Raw genomic sequence first — 20,090 nt, forward strand, 5'->3', positions numbered from 1 at the left:
AATCTGTTAATAAACATTTCAGATAATAAATGTGATACCTTTGTTTTAAATGTTGTTTATTGTGTGATACACACATTCAATTAAGTGGAATGATGAGTACAGCAGATCCTTAAATAATGTTTCTTTCAACATTGTTTTGTTATAATGTTGATGAGAAAAAAATTCCCTACCGGGGCCACTGTCAGTGTGGAATTTGACATGAAATTCCCCATGTCTTTATGGGTTTTGTCTGGGTATTCCAGTTCTTCCTACTTCCCAAAGATGTGCTGCACATTAGGTTAATTGGCATGTCTAAATTGTCCTGGTATGAGTGAGTATGGGTGTGGATGTGAGTATGTCCTGCCATTGGATGGTGTCCTGCCCAGGGTCAATTCCTGCCTTGTGCTCTGAGCTGCGGGATTAGGCTCCAGCCACCTATGACTGTGAACTAGAATAAGTAGGTTGGAAAATGAATGAAATAATGAAAACGTATTTTTTTTTTTAAATTTATAAATTTACAAAGTGTATGATAAAGTAAAAATTTATAAAGCATATGATAATTATACAACTGCATAATAACGATGTGGTATGAAAGGGCTCAGTGAACCTGCATATTTGTTATTGTTTGTTTTTAAATTGCATGGTAATAGGAAGTACTCTTTAACGATTTTCACTTTGCAAACACTTATTCCTTAATTTAACCCATCACCACTACTACTCACAGTACTCATTGTTTTGTTAAAAACTGGGTAAATCGTTTTCTTGTTTCTATTAACCTTTCTCAAATACTCTGCATTCATTTCAGTGTTTCATATTAGAAATGTTTTGGGTCTTTAGAAGTTATGATGATGTTTTTGTAATCAGAAATATACTATAGGAATTTAACTCTTGTTTATATCCGTTAGCCTATGGTTAAATTAGTTTTGTTCCACATAATTTGCTTAAAGTCACAGTTTCCAAGAACCTATTGATAACATTAAGTGAGGACTTAATGTATTAACTCTTTGGAAACTTGTATTATGGTGGGAATATTGTATGAAGATTTTTGCCTCCCTCTTTTACTTTCATTTAAAGATATGTAATAAAATTTCATTATGATACTTTTAAAATGTAAAGTAAGGATGGATTTGATTCATATCTGCTATGACTTCTTATAAACTTGGTAGTTTTTTTCAGTGTTTTGCATTTAGGGACTCCGGAACTCATAAGTATCTGAAGGCTTTCAAGATAAACTTTAGTAGCAGCAGCATTGTTAACGTCTTTTTAAAATTTCTGTATTCCTTTTGATGTTTCCTGAGTGGATTATCAAATGGGGTTTCCTTTCTCCTGTTGTAGTTTTTTAAATCTACTGTGTCTTGAATTAAATAAAGATAAGATATAAACTTAAAATATAAAGTAAAACATTTTTAGTTAACTGTATGAGATGATTATATGGATAGATTTCCAAATAGAACTTTCTTGCCCATAAATCCATTGAAGTGGAAGAAATTAGTAAGATAAGTGGAAGACAGAATACATAATCAGAATAAATAAGAACTGACCTAGTGATGGTAAGAGCCAGAGTCGAGTCTGGTTCCTTAATATGCTAGACTGACAAGAAGGTTTCTGGTGGCTTCTACAGGAGCTGATGGACCTACAGGGAGGTATTGTGTAGATCAGAAAGAATCCTAGACCAGAAAAACTGGGTTTGGTCCTGATTCTGCCATTTCTGAGCAATGTGAGCTTGGCCAAATCCCTTAAGTGGCCTGAGACTCAATTTCCTCATCTGTAAAATAGGGCTGATAATGATCTTTCATGCAGTAATCACCAGGTTAGAGTTCACTCTGCATATAGGTCACCCTGCATATAATACAGGTCAATATAAATGTAAAGTGATGTTTTAAATATTCAAGCTATCCCATTTAGGAAGGCTAGGTTAGGCCTGTTAGGCAGTTTGGGTTAGGTAATAAGGGTCATGCTTCCATATATTTTCAGAGACTTTAAAATGAAATTATGGTTATTTTGTAGCAGTATCTGTATGTGCATGTGTATAAATACATGTATGTGCGCACACATACATATTTTCACACTTTGTTCTTTATTGCTTTGGACTTTTTTTTTTTGAGATGGCGTCTCACTCTGTCTCCAGGCTGGAGTGCAGTGGTGCGATCTCGGCTCACTGCAACCGTCTCCCGGGGCCTGTGTTCAAATGACTCCCCTGCCTCAGCCTACTGAGTAGCTGGGACTACAGGTGCCCGCCACCACACCCGGCTAATTTTTTATATTTTTAGTAGAGACAGGATTTCACCATGTTGGCCAGTATGGTCTCGATCTCTTGACCTTGTGATCCGCCCGCTTTGGCCTCCCAAAGTGTTGGGATTACAGGCGTGAGCCACTGCACCTGGCTTGCTTTGGATTTTTTTTTACAGGATACATATATTACTTTATTAATCAGAGACCAATAAATATTTTATTTTCAAGGAAAATTGGGAAATGATGCTAAGTTCTGCTTTTGCAGAAATTTACTGCCACCTTATTTAGACTTTATTTTCTTGTCATAATGATACAGGATTCTTTTGGTGCCACTTCACTAGGTGGCACCTCTGCCTGGGCTTCACTAGGGCCCACTGGGCTCACTCTACCCAGGCTGGCTGGCGGGCCATGCTTAGCTCGCTCCCTAGTCTGGATCCCTCAACCATTGCAGCTCCAAGCTCTGCCTGTGGTGGGGCTAGGTGTGCTGCAAGCAGCTTCTGTGGCTGGGTGCCAGCATTCAAATGACGGGGATGCAGTGGCACCCAAAAACTCAGAGACACCAGCAACTGCAGAGCCCCAAGGGAGTGCCACAGCTTCTGCTTGGGGAGTGCCGAGGTCTGGGCCCCCAGAAGGGTTGCAGCTCTTCACTCCCATAGTCCAGTGAATGGGAGCGTGTCACAACTCTTTTCATTCCTGCTACCCACAGCTCTGTGAGCCGGCCAGGAATGTGTTACAGCCCTTTTTGCCCCTGCCATTTGGTGGGTAGGTTCTTGTCCCACAACCATGAAGAATGAAGTACATGGACACCAGAGAGTGAGCAAGGCAGAGAAGAATTTTATCAAGTGACAGGAAAGATCTCAACAACAAGAGAGGGGGCCTGAAAACGCGTAGCTGCCTGTGTGACTGAGTCTGTGGTTTTTATGGTCTCAGAATGGGGGAGTGTGTGCTGAATGGTCCATGTGTGGACCTGATAAAAGCAGCACTATTTGATTGGCTAAAAGGCTTCGAGGAAGTTCTTACTCCAGTCATGGACTCTACCTGAAACTGCAACTGGTTTTCAGGCTTTAAATTGTCTGTGGTTTGAAGGTTGGATTTCACCAGGGACCTGGCCCTGTCTACCTAGGAATTTGTCTGTCTCCTGCCACTATCAATAATCCTGGTTTTAATTTTTATCATTTTTAATTACTTTAGAGTAAACAGGTAAAGATGAATCCCAACACCAAATAGAAAACTTAAAAAAAAATCGATCAAAATAAACCTAGACCTAAGAGCATCATAATTTTGAGGAAAGAGATGATCTAATAAATGGGAGCAAAAAGGGAGGGTATCTCTTTTTTGCAGCCAGAGTAATTATTCATTTCTAGAAAAAAATATTTTTAATAAAAAGTCTCTGAGCTGAAATCTGAGTTGGATTATACTCTGTTGTATTTCTGTTAGTGATTGTGAGATTTGTATTCCTACATCATTACTTTTGTATGCTTTTATAAGACCTGTTTTATGTATATATGGCATATTCTCTAGACTGCATACCTCTGAAGGTCCAGAGCTGTGCCTCATGTTGATTCAGAGGCTAGCACATGCTATGTGTGTTGTAGATGCTTACTGGGTTTCTTCCTGAATTACTCTAAACATAAGAGTACCAGAGTGGTAGCTGGACCAGACTGTATAGAGCAGAAGAATGACCATCAGTAGGCACTGATATTGATTATAGGATTAGACTGTAGATTCTACTGTCTTCAGATTAAATGCATGCATTTTACAGAATTGACATGTAGAATATTAGTTATGTAAGACAGTGCATTCACTGTAGAAACTGGAAGTGTAACACATGGGGAATATGACACAACAGAGAGAAGGAACCTGATCTTTGGAGTTAGATAGACTTGGATTTGAATTTATAACTTCGTGATATTACTAAAGTTATCATTCCTCTCTTGTAAAAAGGGGCACCTCCAGCTACTGTATTAGGTTTTAGTAATTATTGAGGTTGTGACATTTCAGTGTTAGGCACTTAGCACAGTGGTGGATACTTGAGGTCTCCCTAAAATACTAGTCTCACATTATTAAATGTTACCCTGCATTTTTTGACTGTCAAACTCAAACATCTAAAAGTTGTATAGACAAATGATTCATTGTTTCCAGTTTTAAAAGCTAACCATTTTTATTAAAAATACAGATTAATTGCCTTTTTGTAGTATAGTGCCAAAGAGAGCAACTGGTTTATTAACTGACTACCAATCATTCTAAATGATCTAACACCAAAATCTGCTTCAATTTCAAGCAGCTCCAAAATGTAAAACAAGGATGAGCAGGGCTCCTGTTGTTTTTCTCATTTGTAACAGAAGCCTGCTAACCAGCTGTATTTGATTTATGCTGCTTCACATCTTTAAATTGGCTGGGAAGTCATTTTGTACTATGTAATACACAGTACTTTCAACTTTAGATACTCATGAAGAGTCTTGATTTAATATCGGAACTTTACTGTCATTTAAAGATCATTGGTCATCTTACATTATAAAAATAAAATTTAAAGATTGACTCAGGTTTTTAAGCATATAAGTACATGCTTGTTTGATGGCTTTCAAATCTTTCATCATATGCTGCCACTCCTGTTAGATCTTATGCTTTCACATTGCTCTGGCCCGCCCATCTATTTACTATAGATAGTAGAAAATGAATTCAAGTTTAGGCCCAAATGCTATTCAGAGGCCAATTGATGAAAATTCTAAGGAAGAGATTTTAGGAGAAAAAGTCTTCCGCCTATTTATAAGTTTAGAGGAAGGAATTAGCAATGAAAGAGAAGTTGAAGATGTAAAAGAGAAAGGAAAGATGAGAGAAAGAAACCTTTAAAACAAATCTGGAGCCAGGCACGATGGCTCATGCCTATAATCCCAGCACTTTGGGAGGCAGAGGTGGGCGGATCACTCCCTGAGGTGAGACCAGCCTGATCAACATGGAGAAACTCCATCTGTACTAAAAATACAAAATTAGCCAGGTGTGGTGGCACATGCCTGTAATCCCAGCTACTCGGGAGGCTGAGGCAGGAGAATTACTTGAATCCAGGAGGCAGAGGTTGTGGTGAGCCAAGATTGCGCCATTGCACTCCAGCCTGGGCAACAAGAGGGAAACTCAATCTCAAAAAAAAAAAAAACCTCAAAAAACAAAAACACAAATTTGGAAAGGATTATAGTTTGCTTATATAGTCTAGGTCCCTTCTTTATTGTATATTATATTAAGACCTTGTAAATATTAAGGCATGTTTTTGGGTTATTCTTGTGACTAGATTTATACTTTATAAAGATGTATGGGGGGTACATCAGAACAAACTTGAGTTAAGGAGACGAGTTAAGAAACTGTTTAAGAACCCCTTCTCCCAGTCTGTGGGATATAGACTTGAATATTATGTAGTGGAAAAGAAGAGGAAAGACCAAAATCATGAGTTATTTAGGACACAGAATCCATATGATTTGGGAACTGATACTGTGGTATGAAGGTAAGAGTGTGATACAGAATGACTCTTGGCTTTCTGAGTGGTGACTAAATAGATTGTGGAGTTATTGAACCAAGAGGAAGGAAATGATTCATGGAGAAGCTAACAATTTACATTTTTGGCACATTGAGTTTATATTTTCTTTGGGACATTAAACTGGAGATTTCTGAGTGGCGTTTAAGTACTTGTATCTAACAGTCAGGCAAGGGATCTAAGCTTACGGTGTAGTCGAAATTACTGCTTAAATCACTAGGAAAAATAGTTTAATGAGAAGAGAGTAGCACTGAGAATAGAACCTTGAGGAGTAGAGGAATAGACATTGAAGGAGAAGAAAAAAAGATCCTTAGAAGGAAGGCTGAGAAAAGCAGTTAAAGAGACAGGAACAAAACCAAGAGAGAGTAGCGTTAAACCAGAGGAAAGTAGGCGTTTCAACAAGTAAGTTGTTAATGTCAGAAATCAGAGAGAGATTAAGTACCATACTTAATCTCAGCAACAGTATAGTTCATACTGAACTATAGTGTAATATTGAGAGCATATATTTTATGGAGCGGACAAAGGCTAATTCATAATATTCTCTTTCATTATGAGTATAGAAGTTTGGGAGCTGCAACTTCATGGTATTCCAATTTTAAAGATAATGTCTTAAGACTATCTAGTCAGGCATTAATTGATACCACAAAAATAGAAACTTCACGTTAATATAAAAATAGAAAATCATGCAGAGGTTTATGCGGACATATTAATATTTAAATATGTTTATACTTTAAAATTAATTGTATTTGTCTTCTTTTTATTTTGAAGAGTTCATGTCTCTTGGCAGTATCAATTGGCTGGGAAGGAGGTGTTTATGTACAAACCTGTGGTCACACATTACATATAGATTGTCATAAATCTTATATGGAATCATTACGGGTAAGTTGCAAAAATTTTTTAAAGTTGCATGTATCTTTCCAGGTATTAAATCTTTGTATAGTATATACATCCCAATTCCAGCTCATCTTTTTAGGTGGTTTTGATCATCGTGTAAACTATCCAGTCTCACTTTAACACAGACCTGTTCAACTTCAAGGATTTTAATTTTAAATTTCATTTTAGCAGCTGGCTGAATGCAGTGGCTCATGCCTGTAATCCCAGCACTTTGGGAGGCCGAGGTGGACAGATCACTTGAGGTCGGGAGTTCGAGACCAGCCTGGCCAATGTGGCCACCTGGCCAACCTGGCAAAACCCTGTCTCTACTAAAAATACAAAAATTAGCTGGGCATGGTGGTGTGCACTTGTAATCCAAGCTACTTGGAAGGCTGAGGCAGGAGAATCACTTGACTCTGTGAGGCAGAGGTTGCAGTGAACTGAGATTGCACCACTGCCCTCCAGCCTGGGCAACAGAGCAAGACTCCATCTCAAAAAAAAAAAAAAAAGAAAAAAAAAAGAAAAATTTTTTTCACTTCAGCAACTGACTTCCATGGCTGCACTTTAGACTTTGCTACTCTCTCTGAAATATTAAGCTTTAATATCCTACCATATCATCTTATGATTATCACATAAGTTCTCTTGTCTTCACTCTCATTATTGTGATTTGCCTCTGACATCGAGATCTATAGTCCTTTAACCCTTTGAATTTTTTCCTAGTGTATTAGCTCTTCGCTATCCTCTCTTTCTTGTACTATACCCATTCTGTTCTTGTGAATCTCATTTAATCAACCTCCTTTGACTTTAGACCCAGTCAGCTATCCCAGCTAGAAAAGTCATAAAACTAGGTGAATGGTTATTATCACAAACTTGTGGCTTCCTATAACAGTGGCTTAGACTAGAGTTATGGGCTGTAAATACTACCTATTAATTCATTTACCTGTCTTTGATCAGTTCCTTCTCCTGTTTTCCTCAGCAGCTATTCCAAACCTTTGCCTCCCCAAGATTCATTTCCTCTTAATAGATTCGGTCTCTTCCTTTGTCATGAAGAAAACAGTGTCTGTTGTCACATTCTCTTAGATTCCTGTCTTGCTTTTCTATTCCCTGATAAATGAGTCCAACATCCCAACCAGTCTTTTCTTTGCTACTCTTTGAGGTAGTACTATAGCCTTTCTTCTGTTCAGGAATAACTTTTCTGCCTGAGCTCTGGTAGACCTTTCTCCCCAACACCTCAGGGGCCTTGATTCATCAGTAGGTAACCTCTTTTTCTTCTGTATTTTCAGTTTTTCTGCCTCTTCTGCCCCTTCTCAGCTCATCAGGAGCTGAGTTCAAACCTCTCCCATTCAGAATCCTTCCCTGGACATTACATTTTCTTATTTTCCTATAGCTGAAGACTTCTCTTTCTCCTTCAGTGTAACTTTTATTTTATTTATTTATTTTTTTTGAGATGGGGTCTCACTCTGTTTCCCAGGATGGAGTGCAGTGGCTAGATCATAGCTCACTGAAGCCTTACACTCCTGAGTTCAAGCAGTGCAACTTCTTAAAAGCAACTTCTTAAATACAGGTCTACTATATTCCCATATTCCTAACTCAGAAGCAGTAGATATCTCTTTTTTCCTTCCTGTTCTTCACCTCTCACTTTCAGTCCCTTACCAAAATTCTATTGATTCTGCCTTCTAAACCTCACTTGACTATATTCTACCTTCATTAATCCCACTGCTACTTTTTTGTGTATGCCTTCCTTGCTCATCTTGATTATAGGAATTGCTTTCTTATTGATTTCCTTACTCCAGGTGTAATTTATTTACTACATTGAGCTTTCTAAAATTTAAATCAACAATATGTGTTGTTGGCTTAAAATCTCTTGCTGTCTTCCTCCTGATAGGATAAAGTTCACTATTCTCTGAATGGCATTCAGGTACTACAGGATCTGGACTTGCCTATTGCTTTAGTGTTGTCTTCCATCAATTCAACATTAATAAGCTAATTACTAGTTCCTTAAGCACATTATGCATTTTTCATATCCCTGTATTCAAGTATTCTTTCAGTAAATATTTATTCAGTATCTACAGTGTTCCAGATACTGTGATAATCATTGTGGATACAATGGTACATAAGGCACAGTTCCTTCCCTCAATGAGTTTAATATGTATTACGTAAGAGAGACAAGTAAACAGTTACAGTATGCGTGCTAAATGTTAGGTATACACAGAGTCTTACTGGAACATCTGCCAGGTGCCAGAACATTTTGATGGAGTAAGGCGCTTGAGTGATGAGAGATGAGACAGAATGAGTAATTAAGGTTTACATTGTAAGGGACCTTCTGGTCCATTTAAAGAATTTGGACTTTATATAGATTCCTTAGAGAAAGCCATTAAAGACTTAAGCAGAAATATAAAATGTCCAGAAGAGTCATTGTGACAGTTGTGTAGAAGGGGGATTGCAGAAAAGTAAGAAAGAATGTGGTAGGGGCTTGGACTTACTCATGTCTATGAAAATGGAGAAGAGAATATAGATTTGAAATATATTTAGGACAGTCTTGTGGAGCATGAGGGGGAAGAAGGAATCAAGGTGGGAGGTGATGATGACACTGAAAGATTTTGATTGGAAATAACAAAGTCTCAAATTAGACATTAGACACTAGACGCATTAGGTCATGTAGTGGTATGTTTGGGAGACTACTTAGAGAAATTAGTAAAGGGGACAGAAAGAAGAAAGTAGATGGAAGGATTGATGGGGTTAATTAATTATATATTTGTGATGGGAGATGGGCAGGATATGGAAGGAGTTGCTATGAGGCTCTTCTCTCTGAGATATGAGGTGTAACCTTATGCTCCTAGAGTAAAGGGAACAGGGGTGGGGAAGGTGAGTGACTTGGCAGGTGAGGAGGTGGTTTGAAAAACCACTTTGGGGGCCAGGTACGGTGGCTCATGCCTGTAATTTCAGCACTTTGGGAGGCCGAGGCGTGCTGATCACCTGAGGTCAGTAGTTTGAGATCAGCCTGGCCAACATGGCGAAACCCCATCTGTACTAAAAATACAAAAATTAGTTGGGCATGGTGGCGAGCCCCTGTAATCCCAGCTACTCGGGAGGCTGAGGCAGGAGAATTGCTTAAACCTGGGAGGCGGAGGTTGCAGTGAACTGAGATTGTGCCATTGCACTCCAGCCTGGGCAACAAAAGCAAAACTCCATCTCAAAAAATAAATAAATAAATAAAAAATAAATAAACAAAAACAGAAAAACCACTCTGGGATTGGATGAGAGAGTGCTTCCTAGGATGTGGAGAAAGTGCCAGGCAGTATGCAGGACAAAGTTGAGGTTGGAAACAGTTTGTAGCAAGAAGGCATTTCATTTTTCTCTGACAACACTCAGTTTGAGTGCAGAATTGGAGAAGGCATACATTGGATTAATTTAGTATGAAGGCTTTGTTTGGTGTGAATGATGAAAGGACACATGGAGGGCAAGTGGGAAGTATTGCCATGAGTTTTTGAAGTGGTAGACAATGGTGTGCAGATGGGATAGGAAAAACCTGATGAACTAGGAGAAAAAGAAGGGAAATAAAGGAGGTGGAAGTTGGTAGTCAGAATATAAGATGTTTAGATTTAATATTTTCAGATCACGAGTAATTTTGAGTTATTACAGGACAAGGATATGGTTATGGTAACAGGTGCTGGAGTAGAGTGAAGGCCAAAACTGTAGGCGCTGATGAGGTTAAGGAGCTGAAGGACTGAGGTATAAGATTGGTTGTATACATATATAGTGAAACTGCATAGGAAGATGCAGGACTTGGAGTGATGAGGAAAACGTATCAAGGTACCAAAGTCTTCAGTGGTTGCGGGCAGTAGGTGGCAGTGAAAAGGAAGGAAAAGGATAGTATTGCTAAATGACATGAGCCACAAATACAAGGGAATGCAAGAGTAATGATCTCGGGCCAGCACCAGAGGGTGCTGAGATGTGAGAGATGTAGGAGGGTGAGTTGAGAGGGTTTCTGGGGGTGCTTCAGTAGAGAACCTAGCTTCAGTTATAGCAAAAAAGAGTATCTAGCATTCTTTAGAATTAAGGCTGCCAAGAAGCTTATCACAGAATGTTCTGTGATCAGGACCATTGCCCCAATTTTTAGCACTCTCTTTTTTGTGTATTTTTAAAACTTAGCTCACAAATCTTCTCTGGGAAGGCTTCTCTGTTGTTGCATTTATCGCACTATAATTTATTTGCCTGATTTTGCTTTTAAATTGTGAGCACCTTAAGAAGGAAAAATGTATCTTAACTCTTTATGCTATCACCTCGCACAGCATTTATCACATAGTAGGAGCTTAGTAAATGTTTGTAGAATTGGATTTAGGAAGATATGTTGTTACATTTTTAAGGACTTAAAAAGTTAATGTCAAAAAGTGAAAAATAGAATTCATAGTTCTCTTAGTCAAAGTACTTGAGATGCAAGATATAATGAAATGAGCACTAACTCAGTTGTCTCATCAGTTGTATTTAGCAGTTAGACACCTTAGAAGTTACTTTTTTGAGGCTTATTTGCTCTCAAAAGCTATTTATCCTAGATCAAGGAACATGAGCATTGGGATAATCTTCCCAGTAGTCAGTTACAGATTATGAAAACAGGGGTGTGGGGTAAGAGGAGGGTGACCCACTTTAATGTGACCTGTTTTTTGAACTATTGTTTATCTTAAATCCACATTTCAGATTAATTGCATAATCACTTGAATGTTTCATACTGAGAGAAGAGTAAGATACTTAAACAGTGTTTTGGTGAGGGCAAGTGTTATGTAATTGCTATGATGTAAGAAGTGATTTGGTGAACTTTAACAGTTAAATGAAGGATTTTGTTTATTTCTTTATGACATATTAGAGATGTCTTTTTTTGTATGGTTTATTAATTTACTATAAAATGGGTGGTATAATTTTTGTTTTCTGTAAATGTGTGTATCATGCATCTGTATGTTTATTTCATCTTTTAGAATGATCAGGTTCTTCAGGGCTTCTCAGTGGACAAAGGAGAATTCACGTGTCCCCTCTGTAGGCAGTTTGCTAACAGTGTTCTTCCATGTTATCCTGGAAGCAATGTGGAAAATAACCCTTGGCAACGTCCTAGCAACAAAAGCATACAAGATCTCATAAAGGAAGTGGAGGAGCTGCAGGGACGACCGGGAGCTTTCCCAGTAAGCATCAGTGTAAGGCATAAATATCCTGGTTAACTCAGCTCTGATTTTCTGCTTTCATTTTCATTCAGTTTATAAATTACTCTGGACTTTTACATATTTAGTAGAAATTGCTTTTAGAGGTTTTGTTCTCTTCTATTTATATTTAAATAAAAGTAATAGAACAAATTATTATCAAAGGCTATACTTCTCTTTAGGCTAAATTCTTAGTTTTAATATACATCTTCGGAGGTCAAGAACCCCTATAGGTTTAGATATAGTTAGGCTCTTTTAAGATGTTGAAGGAGGCCAGTCGTGGTGGCTCAGACCTGTAATCCCAGCACTTTGGGAGGCTGAGGCTGACAGATAACTTAAAGTCAGGAGTTTGAGACCAGCCTGGCCAACATGGCAAAACCCCATCTCTACTAAAAATACAAAAATTAGCCAGGCATGGTGGCGCTGAGGCAGATGGATCACTTAAGGGCAGGAGTTTGAAACCAGCCTGACCAACATGGCAAAACCCCATCTCTACTAGAAATACAAAAATTAGCTGGGTACGGTGGCACACACCTGTAATCCCAGCTACTCGGGAGGCTGAGGCAGGAGAATCGCTTGAACCCCGGAGCCAGAGGTTGCAGTGAGCTGAGATCGCCACTGCACTCCAGCCTGGGCAGCAGAGCGAGACTCCCTTCTCAAAAAAAAAAAAAAAAAAAAAAAAGGTTGAAGTATTTAAAAGCAAACACACAAGCTATATATACTGTGTGTGTGTGTGTGTATATCTCAATATAAAGCACAATTTAATCACTTAAAATATGCCCATTAGGTATATTAGGATTAAGAAGATATATTTACACAGATACGCACATGTATTTGTGTGTATGTGTATTCGAGAGATAAAATATTGCGTAATTGATTGAACTGTTCATCACAAGTCAGACTACTGTAGTGGGGAACTCATCTTTTATGCCATCCAGTAGGATTTGTTTGTTTTAAATTCTTAAAATATTTCACCTTCATTATAGATTTATTATATGGTCTCTGAGAGAAGTGACAGTTGTGTCTGGTTTATGTAGTAAATTTGTGAAAACTGTGAATATGTGACTTTTGAAACAGAAATGCATACTTTAAACCTAGGTAGAGTCATCTGTCAATTCCCTTTCTCAAGCGAAGACTAATTTTAGAATTTGTGGTCTTTTTTAAATTTTATAAACCCTAATTCTTGTGTGTTTAAAATATGCTTAAACTTATGGGACATTGATATAATTCTTTGAAAAATGAACTTAAATGAAAGTCAGGTTTTTTATAGACATGGAAACTTTGTTCTAACATATTATTTTAATACCATCATCTCATTGGCTTAGAATAATTTATGTGGTTAATTCATAGTTGGATTACAGTGTTACCAGTCACAATGTAGAATTAAAGATCACTGTTTAAGAGAGTATTTTTTGACTGGTTTTATCTTTGTATACTAAATATATTTATAATAGATAATGTTCTATCTGTTTTGACTTTTTAATTTTTATTTCCTATGTTTATATAATAAACATTCTAGTTTTAGACCAGTATTAAAGAAAGTGAATATAAACTTTATATATATGTTTGCATTGTTTTATAGTCAGAAACAAATTTAAGTAAAGAAATGGAATCTGTAATGAAAGATATAAAAAATACCACTCAGAAGAAATATAGAGACTATAGCAAGACCCCGGGCTCACCAGACAATGATTTTCTCTTTATGTACTCTGTTGCTAGGTAGGTATATATAGTATATACTCTTTAGTTTACTTATTATTAATAGTTGATTTTATTATTTAATAAATATTTGTTTTATTTATTTAAAGGTTGCATATTTTTAATATCAGTTGAAATTATGGCTAGTTTTAGTGCCTCCTAGGATAACTATAAGTGTGTAGCTTTCTTTTATTTCCTGAAGAGGTTTTATTTTAATGAAATATTTGCATATATGTTACTAAGCATTAATAGTACATGGGGCAAAAGTATGTTACTAACATTTTGGGACAGATATATACCTTGAAGCATGTATTATATATGAGACCTGTCAAAAAGTGGTAATACTGAGAACTAAAACGTTGTAATATGTTAAACCCTTTGATTTATGGAAAAATAAGAACAGTAAGTAGTAGAAGAACTTTGTTTTAAATAGAAACTGGAAAGATCTAGCGATAGCCTAAAAGACATGAGTTTAGAAAAATCAGATAAGGGAGAGGAAGCAAGGGATCAGGCATGTTCTAAACCTCAATTTGTAGTGAGTAAGGGGCTCAAGAAAGCTGTTAGAAGTAAATGTTTCTCATCTTTCAGATTAGGAAGGATTAGTCTAATTGTATGCAATACAGAAGCAGTAGTTCTAAATGGGAATTTTGGAAAACTTGAGTGAAAATGCAGAACTATAAAAGAAGTAAATAGAGGAGAAGCAGACACAACTAAGAACTTGTAAATGCATTCTGCCAAAACTGACTCTGTACATCCTTGAATATCTCTGGAAGTGTACTTCATGTTTTATCTAAGTATTGTAATAGGTAAGATTTAGAGAGATAATGTGACTTGAAGTCATACAGCAAGTTAGTGGCAGAGTAGGATCTCTTGAGTCAAGGTTTAGTGTTTTTTTCAATTTGCTACCTTCGTTTTTCCTTTCCTATGTTTAGCTTTTATAAGTTGTATTATGTATATAGTTAATCATGGCTATTCTCTCTGGCCCACTCCTGGAACAGAGGGTAACGAAAGAGTAAATGAACTATACATAGCCTTTGGAACCCAGGAGAAGTGGAACCAGACTTAGAAAAATTGCAGCAAGCAAATTAGAGTTCAAGATAAGGAGCATTAGTTGGTCTGAGAATGCAAATACTGGACATGGGTTGATGTAAAAGGATCTAATGGATTGGAAAGTAACTTTGTAGTTTGTATATTCCTAGCCTCTTGTTTATCTAGAATGTTTTTGGGGAAGACATAACAATTTGGTATCTTGTTTCTGAAGAGTTACTAGTTACTACATTCTTGCAATAAAAGATACTTTATGTGAAAACAAAACTGAATATAATTTAACTTTGCCAGGGTGCCAAGGTTTTACAGAACTTCCATATGATACTGTGATTATAACATTGTAGGCGATTGGGTTGAATATGGATCAACTCAGTTCTGCTATACATATTTATACACATACATGATCACAGACCTACACACATTTATGTTGCTCATGTATTTATGCCTTTAATTTTATTAGAGTTGACCTTTTAAGAAAATCTTTATTGAATGGGAATAATCTGTACTTGGAATTTTCCCGTAGTATGATAAATCAAACAATTTGATTTAAATATAATTTAGTGGAAGTTTTAGATCCTCATTTCTTGGTTTAAGTTTATAAGTAACTTAGAGAAAAAAGCTTGCAATAATAATGGGAGACCTTCTGGATCAAGACATTTTGGTTTCTCTATTTTTTAGAGAAGCAGAAACAGATGTCAAATACTTTACTAAGGTGTAGACAGAGAAACAGAGAAAATATACTTCCCCCATCCTTTTCTGAAACTTAATGATAAGCTCTAAAGCAGCAAAACAGTAATTCTGAAAATGAGTGTATATAACACTTTAAAACTTTATTATCCTTTGCTTGGAATTCCCCAAAGTATTGCAAAGCTCTTCCAGTGAGGCGACATTCCTTCTCTAAGTTTTACTTAGTCATTACAAAGAAAACAAAGGCTGGGCATGGTGGCTCGCTCACACCATAATCTCAGCACTTTGAGAGACCAAGGAGGATTGCTTGAGACCAGGAGTTTGAGACCAGCCTGGACAACATAGTAAAACCCTATCTCTATGAAAAATAATTAAAAAAAAAAAATTAGCTAGGTTTGGTTTGGTGGCACACATTTGTAGTCCCAGCTACTTGGGAGGCTGAGATGGGTTGATTGCTTGAGCTACAAGAGATGGGAGGTCAAGGCTATAGTGAGCTGTGATCAAGCCACTGCACTTCAACTTGGGCAACAGAGCAAAACCCTGTCTAAAAAATATAAAAAATAAGAGAAACAAATTGACTCAGAAATTTACATGTATTGAAGGAAAAAAGTATATTGTATTCTGTTTAAATAGGTTGTAATTTTCTCAAAACAGGAAACCAGGCTTTTTATGCGTAACATATAACTTATTTATGCATAACATATAACATTTATTCCTAAAAGGTGAACATTAAAATATTTAGCAATATTTAAACGTTTAAAATATTTAACAATAAACTTACTTTGAATTAAGTTTTGAATTAAATGTAGTGATTTTAAAAGGTATAATTCATTAGAATTTGCACGTTTATTTGTATTTAGTATTAGTAATGTGAGTAGAATATAACCCTCATTTCTTAGAGCTGAATTTCTCCCTGCTGAATAAGTAATTTTGTTTGCTCTTCAGAGAGTTTGAATTTTGGATATTTAGAAGCAAAGTGTTTCTGGTGAGTTTTAGAGTTTTTTGTTTTTTGTTTTTTTTTTGTAAGACAGTACATGTCTTTTGTTTTTAAATTTTATTTGCATGGTGAAGCCTTGGAGAATTTTCTGAGGATATCAGAGAAGAAACTGTTGGAAAATCCATTCAAATTTAAAATAATTGAAAAATTAATCAAAATTATTACATTCAAGTTTTAATGTATTTCCAGAATTTTCATTCTATTGCAAATGTCAGTCATCTAAACAGATAATGGAAAGCTAATTTGGGGGAAGAAAGTTTTCTTTTTTTAATACCAATTCATTATTTTTTTGTTGAAACAATGAATGACATGAATTTCAGTAACTGATTTTTCCAAGGATTTTGGACTCAAATTTCATATAATCAAAAGGTATCGGTGAGTAGTAGGTGGTTTGTATAGAGAAAAATGGAAAGAAAATGAAACGTAAGTAACTGCAATGTAGGTGGAGAGACATCTTTAAATCGTGGTTACTCAGCAGAGGCAATGTACCTTCACAGGTTAGTTACTTTGTAAACTAATTCTGTTCAAAATAAAACGGATGCTTGCTAAATACCAAATTATGAAGCCTTTTAAAAAACAGAAAATTCTTTCCTAAAACAATCCTTTTTTTGGGGCTTGGACGGGGGTTACTACAGGGTTTAAGGGAATGGAAGAGTTAGGAAAAGAAAGAAAATAAACTGCAGGGGCTAAAGAGAATCTTATAATTGGTTACATATCAAAAAAAAGATGTCATTCCCCCCCCCCCCACACACACTTCACACTTTTTTTTTTTAAAGCATCTTGCCAGGTACCATTGGGGATTTAGAAGCTATATATGAAATAATCCCTGTTCTCCAGGAATTTACAATTTAGTTGGGGAGATGGAACTAATATAACATCAATCTATATAACAGAATATAATTTGTTTTTAAAAATGTCATATAGAGAAAGTACTGTAGAACTTCTGAAGGGAAGATGAGCAAATTGAAATATGAAATATGCGTAAGGCCTTCTTTCTTGTCCCAGGAAAGCTTCCTGGAGAAGTTAAAACTTGAATTGCCTCTTGTATAATGTAGGCTGTGGTATGGATGAAGATACTGTTTTTTTTTTTTTTCCCCTGAGAAATTGAGTAACTTGCTCAGCTACTAAGTGGTCTACTCAGGCCTTGAACCTAGATCTCTTTCCAGAAGCTTTGCCTTTTTCACCCAACCAACGTGTGTTTGAGAGTGTGGGGTGTGTAGTGTGTGTACACACATTTGCTTTTCAAATTATGGTCTAAAATAGAAGTTAGTGTGGAATGGGGGGTTGAGAAGACAGCATACTTTGGTCATGCAAAAAGAAGCTGGAGCATAGTTAGAGGGGTTTTTAATACGCATATCTAGGTGGCCACTAGGGTAGGCTTTAAACAGTCTTTCTCATCATTATTTCAGAGGTGGAGATTTTCTCCTTTTTCTTCCAAACTAATTTGAATGTATTTGTGTTAGAAAATACAGAAAAGAGTCTGCTTTTCTTTCACAGCAAAAAGCTCAGAAAATTACCACTCCCAGCATATCTTTAGTTTTACATCATTCATTGAGGAGGGAAGAAACATAATACTGCTGTGTGAATTTCAGCAGTTGAGGAAATGTGGACATGGGACATATGACCCATTTGTGTGTTCTTTAGCATGTCTCAAAGGACCAGTTTTCACATAAATGAAATAAAAGTTGATATTTAGAGCCATATTGGATTTTAAAATCCTAGATATTGCTGGATGCAGTGGTGTGCGCCTATTCCTGGCTACTTGGAGGCTGAGGCAGGAGGATTGCTTGAGCACAGGAGTTCAAATACACCCTGGGAAACACAGCAAGACCTCATCTCTCAAAAAAAAATGTTAAGAAATGTAAAATTGTAGATATTATTCACATTAATCCTTTGGATAGGTAGTTTTTTTATTTTTAATTCAGAAAGAATATTGCATAGGAGATCTTCCAGTCATAATCTGGAATAATTAATTAGATTTTACTAGTTTTTTTTCTAGTATTCTTTGCAATGAAATTGTTAGTAACATGTTTGTCATCCTTTATATTTGGGGATTGAGAAAACAGAATTGTTCTTATATTTAATTTTAATGAATATTTTTGCAAATATGGTGAAATGTTGACATTCTGGTTTTAACATTCATTTGTAAGTATTGTTTGTGTTTCTGGTTAGCTCTCTTAAAAGTAGTATCTAGGAAATCTTAGTTTTTATAAGAGAATATAGCCATTAATTTTTTTCTACAGATTAGGCAACAGAAGATTTGTGAAAACAAAATGTATTGATCTCATTTATATTCCCTTGATGAAGGAACACATGCTGGTCTCCGCTCGCTTTCTGTCCACTAGTATGAAATCCCTGTCCCTGCTTCCTTGCTGGTAGGTTTTTAGAAGTTCAGTGAGCAATGCAAATCGCCTGAAGGGTGGAAAATTCCCTTGTCACACAGATGCCCTTATCAGCAGCAACCAGATGGAGCTCTGAGCTGGAACATTATCAGTGTTAAATTGCTTTTTCTCCCACCCTGAGTAGAGAGGATTAAAGCATTCCTTTAGAAATGGGTGGCAAATGTACAGACTTAGGAATATTAATATTTTTAACAATTTGCATTTATAAGTAAATACATGGAAATATAATCTCAAAACATTCTGTGTTCAAAATACAGCCAAACTAGTGCAAAATGTGTTGTTTTAAATAAAATAGGATAATAGTCTTTCATGAATTCACTTGCAAAGAGTAAGCTTGAAACTGCTTTTTCTCTTTTTTTTTTTTTTTAAGTGGGACAGTATCTCACTATTAGGGTTAAATGCATATCTTGAATATAAACTAGTCTATTCAGTTTTGGTTGTAGAAAATAAAGGTATGTCTAAGTGTATTAATACTGTTGAAGAAAAATACAATTTAAATTCTTTCTCAGAGTTGTTATTTATTTTGGCATAATTGGTTATTTTACTGCTACTGTTTTTGAATAAATCCTTAGATTCTGCATTAGTTTGATTTTTGAAATGTTGATTTATTGATTATTGCTATTTTGTAAGCTAATAATTGCTAAATACCTTGCAATTTCAGATGTATGAACAATATTGATGGTTAGCCATATCAATAGTTACACAGTGTATTTTAATGAAACTAGTTTTAGAAGTCCATAAGAGAGACTGCTGTTAAATTATATGTGGTGTTCTTAGCCATTTCGATATTAGTGATTTTGTTTCTTAATACTGATTTCCAGATACCATCTAACCTCTAATGAATGATAACCATTTCTCTGATAGAAAAATTGGTATGCCCTTGTGTTTTATATGGCAATAACCACCTACACAGTGGCTGATGTTGGAGTACAAATTCTTTCTTCATATTCTTATGAAGGTTTATGAAATATGTTGCAGGTTTTTTTTTTCTTAAGGCCTAGTTTTTAGTATGTGCCAAGAGTTGGGACTTTGCAACAATTACACCATGATGTGTGCAATTTTTTGCAGGTATAAATATGAACATATAAGTAAGGATGGATAAATTGTTCCCTTTTTATTTCTTAATATCAGATAAATACGATTATTATTGATACAACATAAAAACTGCTTTTGCAAAAAAAGTTGAAGAACTTTATTTTTTAGGTTGATTCAGACATGTCAGTAAAGCAAATTAGTAAAGACTCTTCAGTTTAGTGACTGAGATATAATGTTTTACTTACAGAACCAATTTAGAACTTGAATTGATTCATCGAGGAGGCAATTTGTGTTCAGGTGGTGCAAGCACAGCTGGCAAAAGGTCTTGTTTAAGTAAGTACTAAATAGTACTAAATTTAAAAAAAATTCTGTCATTTTTGGAAGCATTGACAGGTAAAGTGACATTTTGGTGTATTTCAAATTCTGTCTAT

General features: G+C 36.0%; 1 protein-coding gene across 6 annotated transcripts in view; it reads left to right on the plus strand.

Annotated features, from left to right (window-relative positions):
- The window catches only part of UBR3 (ubiquitin protein ligase E3 component n-recognin 3), a 268,381-nt gene that overhangs the window by 166,758 nt on the left and 81,533 nt on the right, over window positions 1-20,090 (plus strand). For 4 of the 6 annotated variants that reach the window (XM_015110341.3, XM_015110344.3, XM_015110342.3 and 1 more), the window contains 4 exons: window positions 6,503-6,613; window positions 11,578-11,790; window positions 13,376-13,512; window positions 19,907-19,992. In XM_015110341.3, the coding sequence (XP_014965827.1) occupies window positions 6,503-6,613; window positions 11,578-11,790; window positions 13,376-13,512; window positions 19,907-19,992 (547 nt within the window). The remainder of the gene's footprint in view (window positions 1-6,502; window positions 6,614-11,577; window positions 11,791-13,375; window positions 13,513-19,906; window positions 19,993-20,090) is intronic. The other 2 variants (XM_015110343.3, XM_015110345.3) reach the window with 1 other exon arrangement.

The sequence above is a fragment of the Macaca mulatta genome, chromosome 12, assembly GCF_049350105.2.
Source record: "Macaca mulatta isolate MMU2019108-1 chromosome 12, T2T-MMU8v2.0, whole genome shotgun sequence".
Lineage (NCBI taxonomy): Eukaryota > Metazoa > Chordata > Mammalia > Primates > Cercopithecidae > Macaca > Macaca mulatta.